This window comes from Mucor mucedo (assembly GCF_025094135.1).
Source record: "Mucor mucedo strain NRRL 3635 chromosome Unknown EV154scaffold_13, whole genome shotgun sequence".
NCBI lineage: Eukaryota > Fungi > Mucoromycota > Mucoromycetes > Mucorales > Mucoraceae > Mucor > Mucor mucedo.
In genome coordinates, this window is record NW_026252297.1 from 152,353 (window position 1) to 169,420 (window position 17,068).

At 37.5% G+C, this 17,068-nt stretch overlaps 3 protein-coding genes across 3 annotated transcripts; 2 read left to right on the forward strand and 1 right to left on the reverse strand.

Moving 5' to 3' along the window:
• Positions 1 to 1,930: 1,930 nt before the first annotated feature.
• Positions 1,931 to 3,969, reverse strand: EV154DRAFT_496665 (uncharacterized protein). The gene has a single exon (XM_051600175.1). It carries the CDS (start codon positions 3,942 to 3,944, stop codon positions 2,001 to 2,003), a length of 1,944 nt encoding a protein of 647 aa, XP_051461412.1. The 5' UTR covers positions 3,945 to 3,969; the 3' UTR covers positions 1,931 to 2,000.
• A 2,876-nt stretch (positions 3,970 to 6,845) lies between these two features.
• EV154DRAFT_458437 (uncharacterized protein) lies at positions 6,846 to 8,192 on the forward strand. Its single transcript, XM_051597445.1, has 3 exons — positions 6,846 to 6,923; positions 7,004 to 7,192; positions 7,258 to 8,192. The coding sequence occupies exons 2-3, from the start codon at positions 7,066 to 7,068 to the stop codon at positions 8,160 to 8,162; spliced, it is 1,032 nt and encodes a 343-aa protein (XP_051461413.1). The 5' UTR covers positions 6,846 to 6,923; positions 7,004 to 7,065; the 3' UTR covers positions 8,163 to 8,192.
• Positions 8,193 to 16,263: 8,071 nt separating this feature from the next.
• EV154DRAFT_477775 (uncharacterized protein) lies at positions 16,264 to 16,750 on the forward strand (the record flags this gene model as incomplete). Its single annotated transcript, XM_051598130.1, has 2 exons — positions 16,264 to 16,390; positions 16,422 to 16,750. The coding sequence occupies 2 exons, from the start codon at positions 16,264 to 16,266 to the stop codon at positions 16,748 to 16,750; spliced, it is 456 nt and encodes a 151-aa protein (XP_051461414.1).
• Positions 16,751 to 17,068: the final 318 nt, after the last annotated feature.

Genomic DNA, 17,068 nt, shown 5'->3' on the forward strand with positions numbered 1-17,068 from the left:
AGTAGTCGCTCTATTAAAGGGTGTTCGATTTAAGAGTATTTTCTATTTAAGGGTGGGATTTCCGAAATTTTTGGTCAATCTTAAATCGAGCAACTACTTTATAGACTAGTTGCCGATGGATTATATGCTCTTGACTCAGTCAGTCCCCTTACTGTGTCCCCTATTTGCACTGAATTTTCTGAAAATGCATTTTCGTGGGTCAAGCTTCTTACTCGCCTAAAAATAATGGTATTAAACCTTCATGATACTAGTTTTATAGTTCAGCAAAGAAGCATCCAAGCCAAAGCTTATATTGATTACGATCAAGCCAGTCCGGCTCCAAACGGTTCCCTTTTAACAATTTCACATACTGTTTAATGATTTCAATAGTGTTCACATCAATGCATCCCCATCAACTTACACAATAGGAGAATTCTTCCCGGCTACCGAAGCGTCACCAGTTCCTATACTACCTTCAAATCTGTACGGCTCCTGCCAACCTTAAAACGCTGACAATGCTATTGGGTCTAGTTCAAACAAGAAGCTTAAGAATGCTTAGTTTTTTTTTTCTTGATATTTAGTAGTAATAACGATATTAAATAAAATAAATAGTAGTAGTTTCTGTATGTACACGATATAGTCCTCAACAGTTTTTAACACTACGCATTGTAAATGTTGTGACTTGGTGAGAGTCTTGCTCGTACTTGGTGAAAAAATTATGAAGCTGATCCGTAATCCTTTGTGGTTGGTGAGAAGACTAACAGAGAAAATCAACCTACGTCCAGACTGCAAGGAGAGCATAAGCTGCACCTTCAGAACTTCTCCTACTTATAGGCAGTTTGAGAAACTTTTTCAAACCACTGTGAAATTTAAAATGGCTTGTTTCTACTATATACGCTGTCGAGTTCCTCAAATATGCTTTATGAGTTTCATATCAGAATTTTGAGTGGGCCCCAGTACTCAAATTCCTCCATTATTGAGCATAGGCAGGTCAAAAATTTTAACACACTAAGAAATCCTTGATTGGCTGATAAAAAGTCTTGAATTAAAGAGATCCGTTGCAAACGTTATTTGGTAGCCATGTGTCAAATTTAGTTACCATAGTCTTTTGCTTATACCACTTAACTTAATTTCCCGTTTAGATTGGCACTCCATCTTCTTGGTATATAAAGTCTTTGTTATAGATATAACATTGACTTTCGATCCAAGAATGGCATAATTTGAAATCATTGTGATATACTTATCTTGGTCGATTATGCCCCTCAAAAGCACGAGCAGACCCCCAGCTTTTTGCGTGAAAGAAACCTCACATTGTCAACGATACATGGCCAAAATTCAAAGTTCCAACTCTATATCTCTCCTGCAGACCTTCTCCAGGCTTTTTGATGACTGTAACACCAGCTGCACCTCTTCCAAGCATGAACATAGACTCATCAGACCCAATTACTGACTCCCACTGTGCAGAGGTCTATTTCACTTTATCCTTACACCAAATAAGCCTCTTATTCTTTTGGACATCCGCAATAATGGGTGCTTCAGTGATTTTACATTGCTGGAACCCTATTTCTTGATGCATTTGCGGTATATCGCCAGACATGACGTGACCGCAGCCTTCCAATTATCAGTGTACTCGTTAGTGGGATTGCGACGGACTGCGAGTCTTAAATGGGTTTACTGTGTGTTGAAAATCTTTTTCTGGGGCCCCTTTCTAATGGATGGAAACGGGAAGTTGGTTTTAGTATACCGATTTATAACATCCCTGACGGTCTCTTTGGGGATACCAAACTGACGGCCAATTTCCGCAAACGATTCTCCCCATTCCCATGCACCAACTAAGCGTCCATACTCAACGGGTTCAAGCTCATTATGGTTAGCATTGATAATTTTGTTCATGATTCTGTAATTTGTAGTAGCTTTCATTTAGTAAAATGGGTGTAAAAAGTCAATTGAAAAGGGTCGATTATGTTTTAAGTTTATAAAAAAAAATAGAGTTGGGCGGGCTTCAATTGTCAATCACGACATTAATCGTCATGAAACTTACTAAATATCCTCAAGCACGCATATCTTTCTTCGTCAAGGATAACAGGTTCTTTTTCAAGATACAAGACAAAATGGACTTTTGATCGCTTAAATATTAATTTTTTGATATCGAAGCAACGGATGTCGATGGTTTCTGCTAACAAATTGTTTTTAGAAGCTTCAAAATCTTCAGACGAAGATATAAACAACTGAAATTCGGCAGATACTTTGTAATAGCACGGCAAGGCTTTATGCTTTGTTATTTTGAGGTACAAAGTTTCTTCGATGGGATTACGACCACCAAAAAGATTTGACTTCCACGATAAATAATTAAATGAGGTGTCTGGCATATCTATCAATGTAAACGGCCCGACAGTATCATTGAGATTTTTTGAAGTACATCGAATGAATATGCATACCATTGGGTGGCGTGGTAGTTGAGCAGATAGCTTACGGAGAAATATAGGATCAAAGTTGCAACTGGTGAATTGGATCAGTTCCAAAAATTGGAGCGAACAACTAGAGTCCAAATTCAGATGATCAAATGTACCATCCTCCACCCACAACGTATCTAACCGTGGACAATACTCAAAAATGAGATCAAATAAGTCGGTTTCCGCCTTAATCTCCAGACCAGTACCTGGAATTCCGATTTCGGCAGCAGGGCTAACATGAACATCCAATGCTTTCAAATTTCGTCCGAGCGTCTTGATAACAGCTTCATGGGGCCAAGCCTGAAAGTATGATCTTACAAAGCATTTAAACACGGCTCGACGTGAATGATTACCAATCGGATGCATGGTGCAGATTTCACCGTCGAAGCACTGATTGTGATAAACACTGACATGAGGCTCGATTTCCACTGCGTCTGGCCAAAACTCCTTTTCATATAGAATTTCCAAGTGTTCACACAGGTTTGGAACTCTTAAAAAAACTTCTCTATAATTCTTGATAAATAGAGCGGGTAATTCGCAAATCTTCATTGGAGCAATATACTTGAAAAGTTGGATCCAAAGTTCGGTGGAGATCTCTAATTCTTCTGCTTCGAAAATATTCAAAATTATTGTGCGTTGTTGTTGCAAACATGGAAAAACCCCACGATTATTTGTAAGTTCTAATGATGTTGCGTTGGGAAATAGGTGCATAATATACTGGATAAGTCTGGTAGTGGGTGTAATTAATTCACTTATTTCTACTTTCGACACATTTGTTAGAGGCTGTAAGTTGAAAGGTTCCGCAATATTACGGTCTTTCTTAGTGGCGAGCTCAGGATGTTCGGTTGCAATGTACACAGAAGTCAAGGAAGGACAGCATTGCATCTTTTCAAAAATTTTAAAAACGTTGCTATGATCCTCCAGTCTAAGGGAAATCCATTCTAGATTTTTGAATATTCCTAATCGGTTAAGCGCTTCGTTTTGATAAAAGGTTGACTTGTCGAGATGGTAATCAGAAAAAAAAATGCCTTGCAGCGTATCTTTTAAGACGAGCGTTGCGTATCCATATGCGCGAAAACTTTCGAGGTCTTCACAATCGTTGGCAGGGATACTTTTTAAATTTATTCCATTTCCTGCTACAAGTTCTGAAAGTAGTTTGGCATAGAACGAGCTTTTTTTCCTCGACCTGGTGCTTAACATAGTCAGGTTTGGACATGCTTCAAAAAATTGACTTAAACCAAACTCTAGCTGGTTCTCCTCGTTGTAAAGCAAACTGACGTCTTTGACGAATTGACCATTGGGGGAATTGAGCATACTTGCAACAAACGGTTCGAATTGATCTTCCTTGTCTAAAATCACATTCTTGTATATTATAGTTCGGCCGACCAGGGACCAGTGTTTACAAATGAGCAAGCAATGCAGTTTAAAAGTCCCCTTTGTGCTATAATCGTTCAGAGCAAGGTCAATGATCTCAGCCAAGATCTCGGCCGGAAGGCTACCCCAGTTTGACATTGTTTACGAGGGAAAGAAAAAGGACAAACTTGAATTTTAAAAAAAAATTGGGTGAGGTTACTGTATTTGGGGGACTACTCCGCTGATGAAAAGCAATTCAATTGGATGTAGTGAGCCAATAGGTTTTGAATTTCCGTCGGTTGCGAAATTGCCAAAGATCATCCAGAAAAACTCATTTAGAACTAAAATAAAAAAAACTGTCAGCGTTTACATTTTTACTGAAATATTTCGGTTAAATCATTTGAGACTATAGCTGAATATATTTTTATTAAATGGAGAAGGGGTTCCTGTTTTATGAAAGGATTAAAATAGATTGTTATCCGGGAGGATCAAATGGGAGCGTGGATTAGAACTAGACATTAATGCATTGATCAGTTAATGGCCTATGTTTCAGTGCTGTGTTGCTATTGAGTATCAATTATATCATAAGCTGGATATATAGTGTGTGTATGTCATTCACCAGATCTGGATCTTTCTTAATAACTTTTAAATAGCCAAGCAAAAGTTGGAAAAACCTACAAAATCTCAAAGCTTTTTTCCACAAAAGGATTTGACAGAAATCAGCCCATATTGAGCACAATTGTCAACCGTTTGAGCGATGTATTTAAAAATAAAAGTCTAGCTGCCGAAGAAGATGTTAATTCTTGTCTTTTAATGTCATAAAAATATGGAATAGTTCCTAGCTCACCGGTAATTAAAGGAAATGATATTCCGACTTTGATGCGTTTAACTTCGTTTATTGAGCCTGGATTTGTAATAGCAGTGATTATGTAAGATTGATATTCTCATATTCTCTTCTTTGTTTGAAAGCATTGATGGGTATAGAGCAGTCAAGAACCTGGGATAATGGATTGTCATGAGGAATTCAAAGGGCACTATCTTATCATGGATAATGCGCCTATCCATACGTCAGATAATATTAAAAAGTTTATCGAAAGTCGCGGGTATGGCTGCGTTTATATTCCACCATATTCTCCTGAGCTCAACCCTATCGAACAATTTTGGTCTGTTGTTAAAAGTAAATTAAAACGGGAGAAGCTTTTGGAGGCCGAAACACTGAACAATAGAATTGTCGAAGCATGTCAGAATGTTTTATTAAGCGACCTGAAGGGATTCTGCCGTTATTCAGAAACAAAATTCGAAACTTGTTTAAATAAAGACCCCCTCTAAAATATTTCGTACACATTGAGCAAAAAAAAAAAGAGGTAACAAAATCCGTTACCTCATAAAAGCCCAGCGGTAACAAAAAGAGGTAACAAAATTCGTTACCTCATAATAGCCTAGCGGTAACAAAAAAAAAAAAAAGAGGTAACAAAATTCGTTACCTCATAAAAGCCCAGCGGTAACACGATCTAAAACTTTTGCTACTCGACAACCCCTTTATTCTTTGTAAGCAACGTGTCTAAAAGAATAACCACGATTAGTTTTTTTCACTGATCCAAAGCCATAGTTTAATCCACCCTCTTGGGGGGAGGGTCTTCCTCCCTCTGACATTCCTCATTTGAACTCGGAAAAAATTGAAAGTGATGACGCACAAGTTAAGTCTTAACATTAGAAGTTTATTAATAATCACTTATTAAAATATTGTATCAAGATCCCATTAATCGGGCAATATTTGTATACGAATATGAGGATTTGGGGGGGTTATTAAAAATTAAAGCTTCATAAGGTGGAAAATTAGGGTTTGTTTGTAAATAATAAGAAAGTAAATAGATTAGCATGATTTCGAATTGAATTTCAGCTAGGCCGTCGGTTTTGCATGAATGGGTTATGAGATGAGAAGTCAAAAAGTCAAAGCTTTGGTCAGTGATGATAGGTTGATGAGATTTGAGTGATATTAGTTTGAGAGCGGAATTGAGTGATGTAATAATAAGCGGGGGAAAGTGATGTGTGTAAGAGGTCTTTTTTTTAACAATGCACTATTCCATAATCCACTTGTAGAAGAGAACACCAGGAGCTGGTTCTTCAACAAAAGTTTCTTGTGTTTTATGACAGATCTGGTCAACAAGGAAGAGAATGTTGAGGAGATCAGTCCAGAGAGGTTGTCATTTGATTATTAGACTTTGTTTTTCAGAGATGGACTTTGGTTTAGTTGTTGGTAGTGTTTTAATAATTGCGTCGATGGGGCTGACATCGTTGTGGAAACCACGCTGAATGTGCTCCCAATATGCCTTGGGGATTGCTGGACATATAAAAAGATGATTTCGACTCATTTGACCGCCGCAGTGACAATTCGGCTTTCCACCAGGTAACCAATTTATGCGCCACCTAAGGAGTCGCCTACGTTCTTTTCTAGTCATGAAAATTGTGAGGATTGGATCTATTTCTAAATCAGATCTGCAGCCTTGTGACGCACAAGTTAAAAACTAGGCAATGTCTAGAACTCCGTATTTTTTTCAAACGTATTTTTTAGAATCACGCGATGGTCTACACGTCGATTGACATGCCATATCATCTAAACTTCATGGGATGATCGATTTCTGTTTTCCATAAAATCTGCTTCACTGTCATTACAAGCTACTATTAGAACGCAGATAGACAATTACCAAGCTCTGACTTGCTTGGAAGGTTTTTGCAAGTGTTTCTATTTTAAGTAAAGGCTCAAACATTATGGATGATAAAATAGACAAATGAAATCATCTTGACATAAGCTTGTTTATCAGCCTATAAATAAAGCTGGTTCACACACTTTATTCTTCTCCTTTTCTTTTCTCTCAACATACTTCTTCTATCTTATGAAAGTAACCAATAATGTAAAAAGGTTAGTTAGTAATGACTCTTGTTTCTTTGAAAAGACACTAAATTGAAAAAGATGTATTATGATATTACGGCTGCGGCTAGTCTTTGCTATAGGAGGGCTACCTTCTAGGGCAGAGAGTTCTTGAGTTTTTTTTGGAACTCATGAACTGTAAATGGCTGTGATTACACTGTAAATAGCTGTAATCATACTGGCCTGCTGGTTTTCTGGCCAGAATTGTTGTAAGTGATATAAAAAAATACGTTTGAAAAAAATACGGAGGTCTAGACATTTCCTAAAAACTAACCTCATTTTATAATAGAGTAACCAAAATTCGCTACCCTTTGTTTCCTTATATCTGTTACCTCAGACTGTTAATTCGCCATGTTATCGGATTCGGAACTCTGGTGTTTTACTTTTTTTAAGAAATGTTCTCCTGGCACTGACCTCATGAGCAAGTGGATTCTGGATGACAATCATGTAATAAACATAATTGTTACAAAAGTCATTGGTAATTATAACCGTAGAGATTGAAAAGATTTAGGAATAACTATTAACTACTATTAATTTATTTAGGCGAGGCTGCAAAAGATAAATATATCACCAGGCCTACAGAATGGCCAAACCATACGAAATCAGATGTCCTTTACTGCCCGATCAAGAGAAACGAGTTTAAAGAGTTTCCTCCAATCTTAATCGAAGTACAACACACCGCCAACATGAACTTCTATCAAAGACTCATAAAGTATGCTTTATCAGTTCGGGACCAGTACTCCGTATTGCCGATTGTGATAGCTATTTGCGTTTACCACACTTCGAATGAACTTCTTGAATTGAGTTCTGTTTCTGATAATATACCTTTTATGAAGAAATTGCCTTCATATGGTTGGGCTAAGTCTTGTCTTCTGATCAACAAAGATTCCATTCTGAACTTCGAAGATGAAACTCCTTTGGAACCAGTTGTTGCTCTGGCCCATTTCTTCGTTGAGCAAAAACCTTCTTTACTCCACATCAAAAGAAATGATGATGCCACTGTCCAACTTCTTTACAGTATTGCCAAGCGTATATTTGAAGGTGAACTCGCCACCCATAAAAACAAGGATGATGCTTTAGAACAAGTTTGCGCTGAATCTTATAACCAATTAGCTATGGCTAAGAGGCTATTAACCGAAGATGTTTCTGATGAGGCTGCTCGTAAACGTACTATTGACTGTCTCGATAATGGCATTAACTTTATAAATGATTTTAAAAAGAAACATAAGATCAGCTCTTATTCTTCTTCAAACGAACCTACTGCTAGTTCAGTTGTTGGTAACCAAAAATTAAATCCTGATTGGCAATTCGTTGACCTTTACCGCGAAGAAAAAGGCAAAGATATGGACTGGAATAAATGCTTTGAACTTGGAAAAGAAAAAAGACTTTTTAAAAAATATACCAAGATGGACAGCGCAAAGGCAGCATACTTTCGTGCCAAAAAATAAATAAAAACTATCTGATTTTCTATCGTTCTTATTTCTGTCGTCCCCATCGTCGTAGTTTGACTTTTCTCTGTGATGGTAAAGGGAAATAGTCACAATTGTGTTTTTGGGTTTTCTATTTTAGAGTTGGTGTTTTTTGTTTTCTTTTCTTTTTGTTATTAGTAAAGTATGTACAAGTCTGAAATTTAGAAAAAATAAAAGCACGGAAGCCTGAGCAACAGAAGGTCTTACCAATGGAGGGAGTATAAGCTGTCCTCAGAGAAAATGGGAGGGGGAGAATGAGGGGTGCCAGATTGAAAAAGTGCTTCATGTTGAGATTTTAAAATCTCTTTGGACGCGAGGGAGATAGTGGAAGCAGTATTAAAAGGAATGTCGTTAAAGACAAAAGCCCGATGGCCCAACCAAATTGATTCGAGAGTAGCAGAAAGAGCGAGAAGGCTAGAGTCAGGAAGAAGTGGCATATTGGGCAGGGGTGCACGAAAAGTATGAAGACTAACACGCAGGATATTGGTCGACAAAGTAATACAGGATGGGGAGATATAATGTTGCCAAATGGGCAGTTTTAAAGGACACTCAAACAAAAAATGATCAAGAGTTTCGGATGGATGTGAGCATAATTGACAAACTGGTGTTGAAAAGTACGCTGGCATATATCTATGCAGAATAGATCGATGAGGGATTTTCTTATGAATATATCGATACCAGACATTGCGGCAAGAATATGACAAGGGGAGATTCCAAAATTTAGACCAATCCGTGGATAGAGTGGGTGCAAATGGAGGAGAAAGAGAAGGATAGATAGGTGAGGGAGAACACCATTGACGGTAAATCTTCGTGGTTAACGGGTCATGTGGAGAACCGGGAGGAGAAACAAACTGTAATGCAATTAGGAATGGCGGGTTATCCATTACCGAGTGATCGAGAACAGGAATGTAACCAGAGGCACGGGAAGGAGAGATGAAAGAGCGAACAAAGAAGGGCAGAAGTGCAAGCTCATCATTGGTCACTAAACGAAGGATTTGTCGAGATAAGGACGGGTAGATGGTGAATTCTGTGGAACGTTCAGGGCGTAAACAGTTTTCGTTGGCTGAGTCAAGAATATAAGATACGGAACTAGGCAATGATGCCATAGATCAACACAAAGTGGACAGCTGCTAGTCAATGATAATGGAAGCCATTGGAAGTTCTAAACAAGTAGCAGCGCTGATAACAACATCCGTGTATGATTTAGGTAGTCGATCAATGGCTTGGAAAAGTAGATATAGAGACCCGTTAATGTTTTTGGTAGCAGGCGGACGACGTGTAGGAAATAGAAAATAAAACCGGTGGTCAAGATCTTGAGGAACAGTTGGAAAGTGATTAACAGATACAGATGTGGAGACTTGAGAGTACCAGAAGGCGATTAGTCGAAGCAATACAAAAGATTTAATATGCGGGGTAACAGAAACAGATATATCAGTTGGTGAAGACATGAGAGGTTGTAGCCAACGCAGTTATAATGCCGATTGTTGTAAGACCGGATCAAGTACACCTAATCCACCACAAGAACGGCTTGAACAGGCTGTTGCAAAGCTGATCTTAGAAAATATATGAAAATAGATAAATTTCGAAATCACGGATTGCATAGACTTAAGAAAGGACATCGGGACTGAGACCACGCGGAGGACATGCCAGAGTTTACTAAGTACCAGAGAGTTTAAAACCGTGGCTCTCCCCCGAACAGATAAACCACGCTGTTGGTGAATTTTGCAGGCTTTAGAAACCTTGTCCAAAATACCGTCAATAAACAAGTTAAGCTGAGAAGTTGAGGTGTATAATGGAAAACCCAAATACACAACCGGAGCAGGGGATTGACAATCAGGCCACTTGGTGATGTTATAAGACAGCAATGCTGATCGCCAAACCGAATTGTAGATGGAAGAAGCTCTAAATAGTGAGACAGCTTCAGTTTTAGGGAAGTTGACTTTGGCGTTGGAAGCACGTGAATAAAGAGACAAATGGGCCTGTAGGTGTGTCAGTTCACTAGGATCATTCAAAAGGCAGATGATATCGTCAGCATACGCAAGTAATTTGATCGGATCCACTGATGGATTGGTGACAGGAGAAGGTAATCTATACCCCATTATTCGGGAATCAAGTTGGATTTTGCGAAGTAGAGGTTCAAAGGCTAAATTGAACAAAATAGGACTAATAGGGTCACCTTGCTTTAAATCACGTCTTTGAGGAATACATTGTGACAAGAAACCATTTACGTTAGTTTGTAAGTCAGTATTAAGAAAAGACGATAAATACAATCTACCACAGTGAGAGGGTATCCAAATCGGAGAAGTACGGCACGAAGGCAATCCGGATGGACACGATCATAAGCTTTTTCTTGATCCAAAAGTAAACCTATACCAGAAGATGAGGATATGCGAGCTTGTTCCATAACTAGCTTCCTGAGGAGGCCATCATCTGCGATGAAGCGACTTCTAACAAAACCCGTTTGGTAAGGATTGATAAGTTTGGAGGTCGTGATAATCATTCGGCTGCTAAGAATACGAGTGAAGACTTTAGCATCCGTATTGATTAAGGAGATTGGACGCCAATTTTTTCAAAGTGTCAAAAGGCGGTTTTTTGAGTAACAGAGTAACGTAAGAGTGTAGTTATGAGGGCAGAATATCAGCGAAAGATAGGGCATTGTTGAACACATCTACGGCTATTTGACTGCAAATCGGATGTATGACAATGAGTCGTAATATAGCGTACGGAAGACCATCGATACCCGGGGAAGATTTTGTGGGAGTCCGTGAAAACGCATCCAAAAGAGTATCAAGATTAACAGGACTAATCATGAACGAAGATGCCGAGGGCGATAGATGTAGTGAGTTGGGTATATCAGCTAATAAACTATCTATAGCAGCAGGGTCGATAGGTTTGAGAGAATACAGATCGCTATAAAAGGTAGCTGCAGCATCAAGCATTCCATCTTTGGAAGAACACAATGATAAAGAGCTTGGATGTAGAAGAGGAGGGATGGTTTAACGAGATTGCCGTGCAGAAATAATACGTTTTAAATAGCCATCAAATAACTCACCCATTTCACACCACCTTATACCAGACCGCAAAGCGAGGTCATCGACATAATATTGTTGACAAGACCGGGAGCAAGGAAGGATCGAGAGATAATTTCGTGGCTATACCGGCACGGTTTTTGTGTAGCAAATCTTCAGCACAAGAAAGAGTATATGCCTTTCGTTTACTATATGACTTACAAAATGTTGCAGTGGATGCCTTGAGCGATTCCCATTTTTTAGTGGCGGACATGGGCGTATTGAATCGATGAACACATTTGGATAGTATCCTATTGAGTTGCTAGACAAAATGTGGATTGAATGCTAGTTGAGGATGAGCTCGCCAAAGACCCTTACCTACTGAAAAAACAGAGTTGGAATCGCTAATGGGAGGAAACAATCGAAACTGAGCTTTTAGCAAAAGATGGTCAGACCACTGTGGTTGGATATAAGTGGTAGTGCAGTCATCATAATGATTGGAGGAGGGAAGATCATTAGACACAAAAACGTAATCAATACATGACTGTGAAACACCACGATGAAATGTAGCAGAGGCTAATTGATCAGGAGGAGTGATACTACCCGTAAACGAGGAATCAATATAATGAAGCCAAGTGGATGGTGCTTGACGAATTCGAGAAGAAAATTGTCGTGAGTAGGAGTAATCAAAATCACCGGCCAAAATAGTACGTGAAGAGCATGTGGGAAAGACAGCAGGATATTGCTGTGTAATATCGTTAAGAAAAAGATATCCTTCAGCACGTGATGCGGGGAAGTAGACAACTGTGACAACCACCGGATTAAAAGCATTGGAAGCATGCGAGACGGTAGTAGAAATAATACGTTCACAAGGGCTAATAAAGGAGTTTGAAAATTCAAGTTTATCTGAGAAAGAAACCAAACCACAATGAGTAGACCAGAGACTAGCTTTGGCTTGAAATTGGGAATGAAAAATATCTTGGAGAGAGGTTGAAGCGTGAGTTTCTTGAAGTGCCAGCAGATCAAGAGAACGAGTGCGATGGTATCGAATAAAGCTGTTACGAATGGAAATGTCAGCTGTCTTGGCAAGACCACGACAGTTGATAGAACCAATAGCGAGAGAAGGGAAAGAGGTAACCGGGGAGATAGGAGCAGTAGAAGTAGTTGGCTTAGCAGTGGGGCCAATAATTGTGTTAATATTGGTATTGGATAAATTCATGATTAATAAAAATCATGATTAAAGTCTACAAAAAAAAAAAAAAATTAAAGTCTCCATTTGGAGACGGGGTATCGACTATATGATGGATGACTGGTTCATTGGGAGCAGTATCAAGGTCCATATCGACATCTTCAATTTCTGGAGAGTCAGGATTATGCAAAGCAGAGTCTTGGGTACGTTGAGCAAGTTTATGAGGATTTTTTAAGCAGTCTTTATGGATAGTACGCTTTTGACCCATCAATCCACAATGCTTACATGGTGTGATTGTAACTGGTTTAGGAGGTTCGTCAACCAAGGCAGAAGTTGATCGAGTGGCTCGAGCTGGTGAATCCACACGGTGACATTTCTCTTCGACTGGTGGGGCGTGTTGAGGATATCATAGATATAATAATAAAGTTAATTGTCACATCACCTTAAGGATGGATAATTAATATAAAAGTTAATCATGAATAACACATTATCCCGCTTGTTCTCATCCTACCGTTGGAGTCTGTACACAGGGCACATCCCTGTGGCGAGTAAATATTTATTCTGCAAAAGCAATACAATCGAATGGGCCTGGACTATAGAATATTAATAGATCCTGAGCTCAAATATTACTCTTGTCATTTGATGTTATAACTGTTGATCCCTCTGACTAATACTTATATACTCAGTATGGAAGGGCTAAATTTAAAGACATGTTGATTATTTACTATCACCAGATTATTACATCATGATCCAATAAGGCGCTTACTATTCTCCCTAAAACTATCCCAGTTCTTTATATAAATATCCATAGTTTTTTCTCATAGACCATCAAGAGAATTTGAATACATTTTTGAATTATATTTTTTCGTCCATAATAAAGTGGTATCCAAGTTCTAACAGTATCACTTTTGGTTTATTTTTTATTTTGTTCTCCATGCAAAACAGGGCGACGAATTTTGTTACCTCTTTTTGTTACCGCTGGGCTTTTATGAGGTAACGAATTTTGTTACCTCTTTTTGTTACCGCTGGGCTTTTATGAGGTAACGAATTTTGTTACCTCTTTTTGTTACCGCTGGGCTTTTATGAGGTAACGAATTTTGTTACCTCTTTTTGTTACCGCTGGGCTATTATGAGGTAACAAAACGACTACGTGCACCCTGACTATCCCTAAGTGGCTGTCCTTAACAGACCCGTTAAAAAATCCGCGAAAAACTCATCACATCCGTGTGCATATCATGATTAATTTCTTCATTGTATGTCGAGAAAATGAGCATTAAAGTTATTGTACATGCATGCTTGTCCATTTTGAGCGTCAGGATTGGGGTCTCATTATTTTAATGAAATTTCCTTAGCCTATGAAAATAACAGATTCATTCTTCAGTTTTAGACACTCCATCATATTCATTTCAAGATGCACCTTGCAACATGAAAAGCCTTCTGAAAGATCCCTCACAGATAATAGATTTATCCAGGTCAAAAAGGGTTTAATATGGGATTACTATCCAGCACACCACTAATTGTCCAAGTGTCAACTTCTTGAAAAAATAAAGTTTAAATGCTTATGTCATTTTTCATTTGTTTATCGTTTCATCCAAGAAAAACAAGAAAGTGATTGATTGGTTCTCTTTGATAGATGTGAAAAAATATCATTTCATCAGGACATCAGGTCGATCAAAGAAAGTGCCGATTTTATTACCTGGACACAGGTAAAAGATGAGTTCAGCAGATGAGAATGTTTTGTTTCTTTTGACATGGAAAAAAATCCCATTTGTTGATGTTGTAATCAAATTTATTTTACTCCCTATTTTAGTCTACTTTTTTGTTTACAAAAAAAAAAAGAGAGAGTAAAAAAATTATTTGTAATAAAGTTATTGTCAACAGGAAATGCGGTATAACTTGAAGACCATACAAACGTTTTCTAATCCTTTCTTCCGGTACGTGATCATGTCTTGTTAAAGCTTATCGCTTATATGTGGTGGTTCTTAAAAGAACCTCTTGAGATTTTCATGGTTTATTTTTTATGGTAAAATTTAGAGTAGTACAGACCAGTTGTTTGGGTATAACGTAATTCAACTGATGTATTTAATCATCAAACACAACAAGGTTGCCATGCTTCTCTTTTCTTCTCATAGACTTTTTTTGATAGACAATGCCCATTAAAGGCATTACTTTCAGCTTGGTGCTGAAGACTCAGCATATACCCTATATACCCATGCCTGGTGCTAGAATATACCCTCTTTATACCCTTTTAAAAGATACCCTGAGGTCATCAAGAAGCTTTGTTTACTGCACACATACCCTGTAAATATCATCAAGCCTGTTTCAAATTTAAAGAAGATACAAGATCAGTGCTCTAGACAAATAGAAATAGAAATAGAAATAGACAAGAACAATGAAACCCTATAGACATAGAAATAGAAGAAAACAAGAAGAATAATAGCCTATGGACAAGAAAGTTAATACCTTTTATGATTTAAAAATACTCTTTTATATACTACATACCCTTTATTATATAACCTTGATACTATATACCCTTAATACTATATACCCTTTATTATATACCCTTCATTATATACCCTTAATACTATATACCCTTAATACTACATACCCTTTATTATATACCCTTTACACTTTATACACCTTAAATATACCCTTTACACAATATATACCCTCAAAACATACCGTTTACATTTAAAAATACTCCCAAATACTCAAAGTCTGGTGCGAAATGTGCATAATATACCCTGTCATGTCTGTAAATGCCTCCAAGACTGTAAATACCTTCAAGACTGTAAATGCCTCCAAGACTGTAAATACCTCCAAGACTGTAAATACCTGCTGTAAATACCTACAAGACTGTAAATATCTTCAAGACTGTAAATATCTTCAAGACTGTAAATATCTTCAAGACTGTAAATATCTTCAAGACTGTAAATATCTTCAAGACTGTAAATATCTTAAATACTGTAAATACCTCCAAAGACTGTATATAATTGTAAACCTGTAAATACCTTCAAGCCTGGTGCTTTAGATATAGACATAGACATAGACATTTAGATATAGATATAGAAAAAAATAAAGTATACCCAAGCCTAGTGCTTTATACCCCCAAAAAAAATACGATTTAAACGTAGGCAATACCATTTAATACAAAAAGTTTTTCTCTCTCTTGAATTGTAAACAAAAAATTAGACTAAAATAGGAGGCAAAGAGATTTTTATTACAGCGATTTTTTATGTCTCAATAGAAATAAACTCATGTCTTTATTAAATATTACATGCTGTCCCCTATACTTGTAAACGTACCCATACGTATCCTGTCATCTGCATAACTTGTATTTTACCTGTATCCAAATATAAAAGGTCACGTATTAATATACCTGATATCATGATGAAATGATATTGTTTCAGGTGCAATAAAGAGCACCAAATGATTTTGGCTGAAACAAAGAAAGAAGGGTATATTTTCATTCTTAACCAGTGGAGACGATCATTGTCAATGTTTGGCTAGTTAGTGGTAGTCTTCTACAAAAGTCTTTGAGAGGGCTTTCTCGTGTGACATGGTATTTATTTTACCTGTATTTAAAGACATCAGCTGCAAATGAAAGAATGTCTTTAACTTTTCGGATAATGTAGCATAATATTTACAAGTTCGTATTGAAGCACAAGTTGGTCTACGCCACATTATTACCGCCAAAATTTGCTCTCTACGTTTTTTAATATTCTGCAATATGAATCCTAATCTCCCCACAGAAATCTGGTACCATGTGCTACAAGTTTCACAAAGTCGATAACAATGCGCCCTAGCCTGTATAGCTTGGAAAGAGCCTGCACTCAAACAGTTGTATAAAGACCTGAGATTAGACGGCTACAATGTGTATTGCATGAAGAAGCTTTTTAAATTGAATGCCGATGAGCAAGCCCCTTTCTTTAAATATTTCTTTTTGACTACAAAATTAAAGATTGACAGAGAACATGTAAAAATGACAATTGATACATCTGATTATCTGGGTTAGAAGAGGACGATTTTATATTTTTTTAGGGATGTTACCAAAACTGGAAGCATTACATCATAATAACAGCTACTGCCAACATTATTACTTCCGGTATATACTCGATATAAGTTCACGCAAGTGCTTAGATAAAGTCCAAACATTTTGCTCGGCTACCTTTCATAAAGCTTTTAAAGTGATCTACAAGTATCGGGAAAAATTGACTACTCTCGAATATACCCATCGTATTCTAAGCTATTCACAAATGCATCGTTCGACTTTATGCGAGTCATTACGCCATCTTAAAAACCCGACAAGTCTTACTTTGGTTAATGCCTATGTTAGTAATCTGACACGATTAGAAATACAACTTGCCTGACCTCATTTGGTGATCCTTAAATACAGCTGTAGAAATAAAATAAACTGTCCAAACCTTCAACGGTTTCTGTACAAATCTACTAATAATCACAATCGAAGTATATGTATTGAAGTCGAGCCAAAAAGGAGCAGTGATATTGCAAAGGGTAAGAAAAGAATATCAATTGCGACACAAAAAGACATAAAGATCGTCAGGACTAGAAACATGGTCCCACCAAAAGAACTATTACGTCTCCTGCATAAACACTTGCCTGCAACAGAAAAATTTATATGTGGCATGGACGATTTCCAAGATGTTATTTGAAGTAGATTTAATACC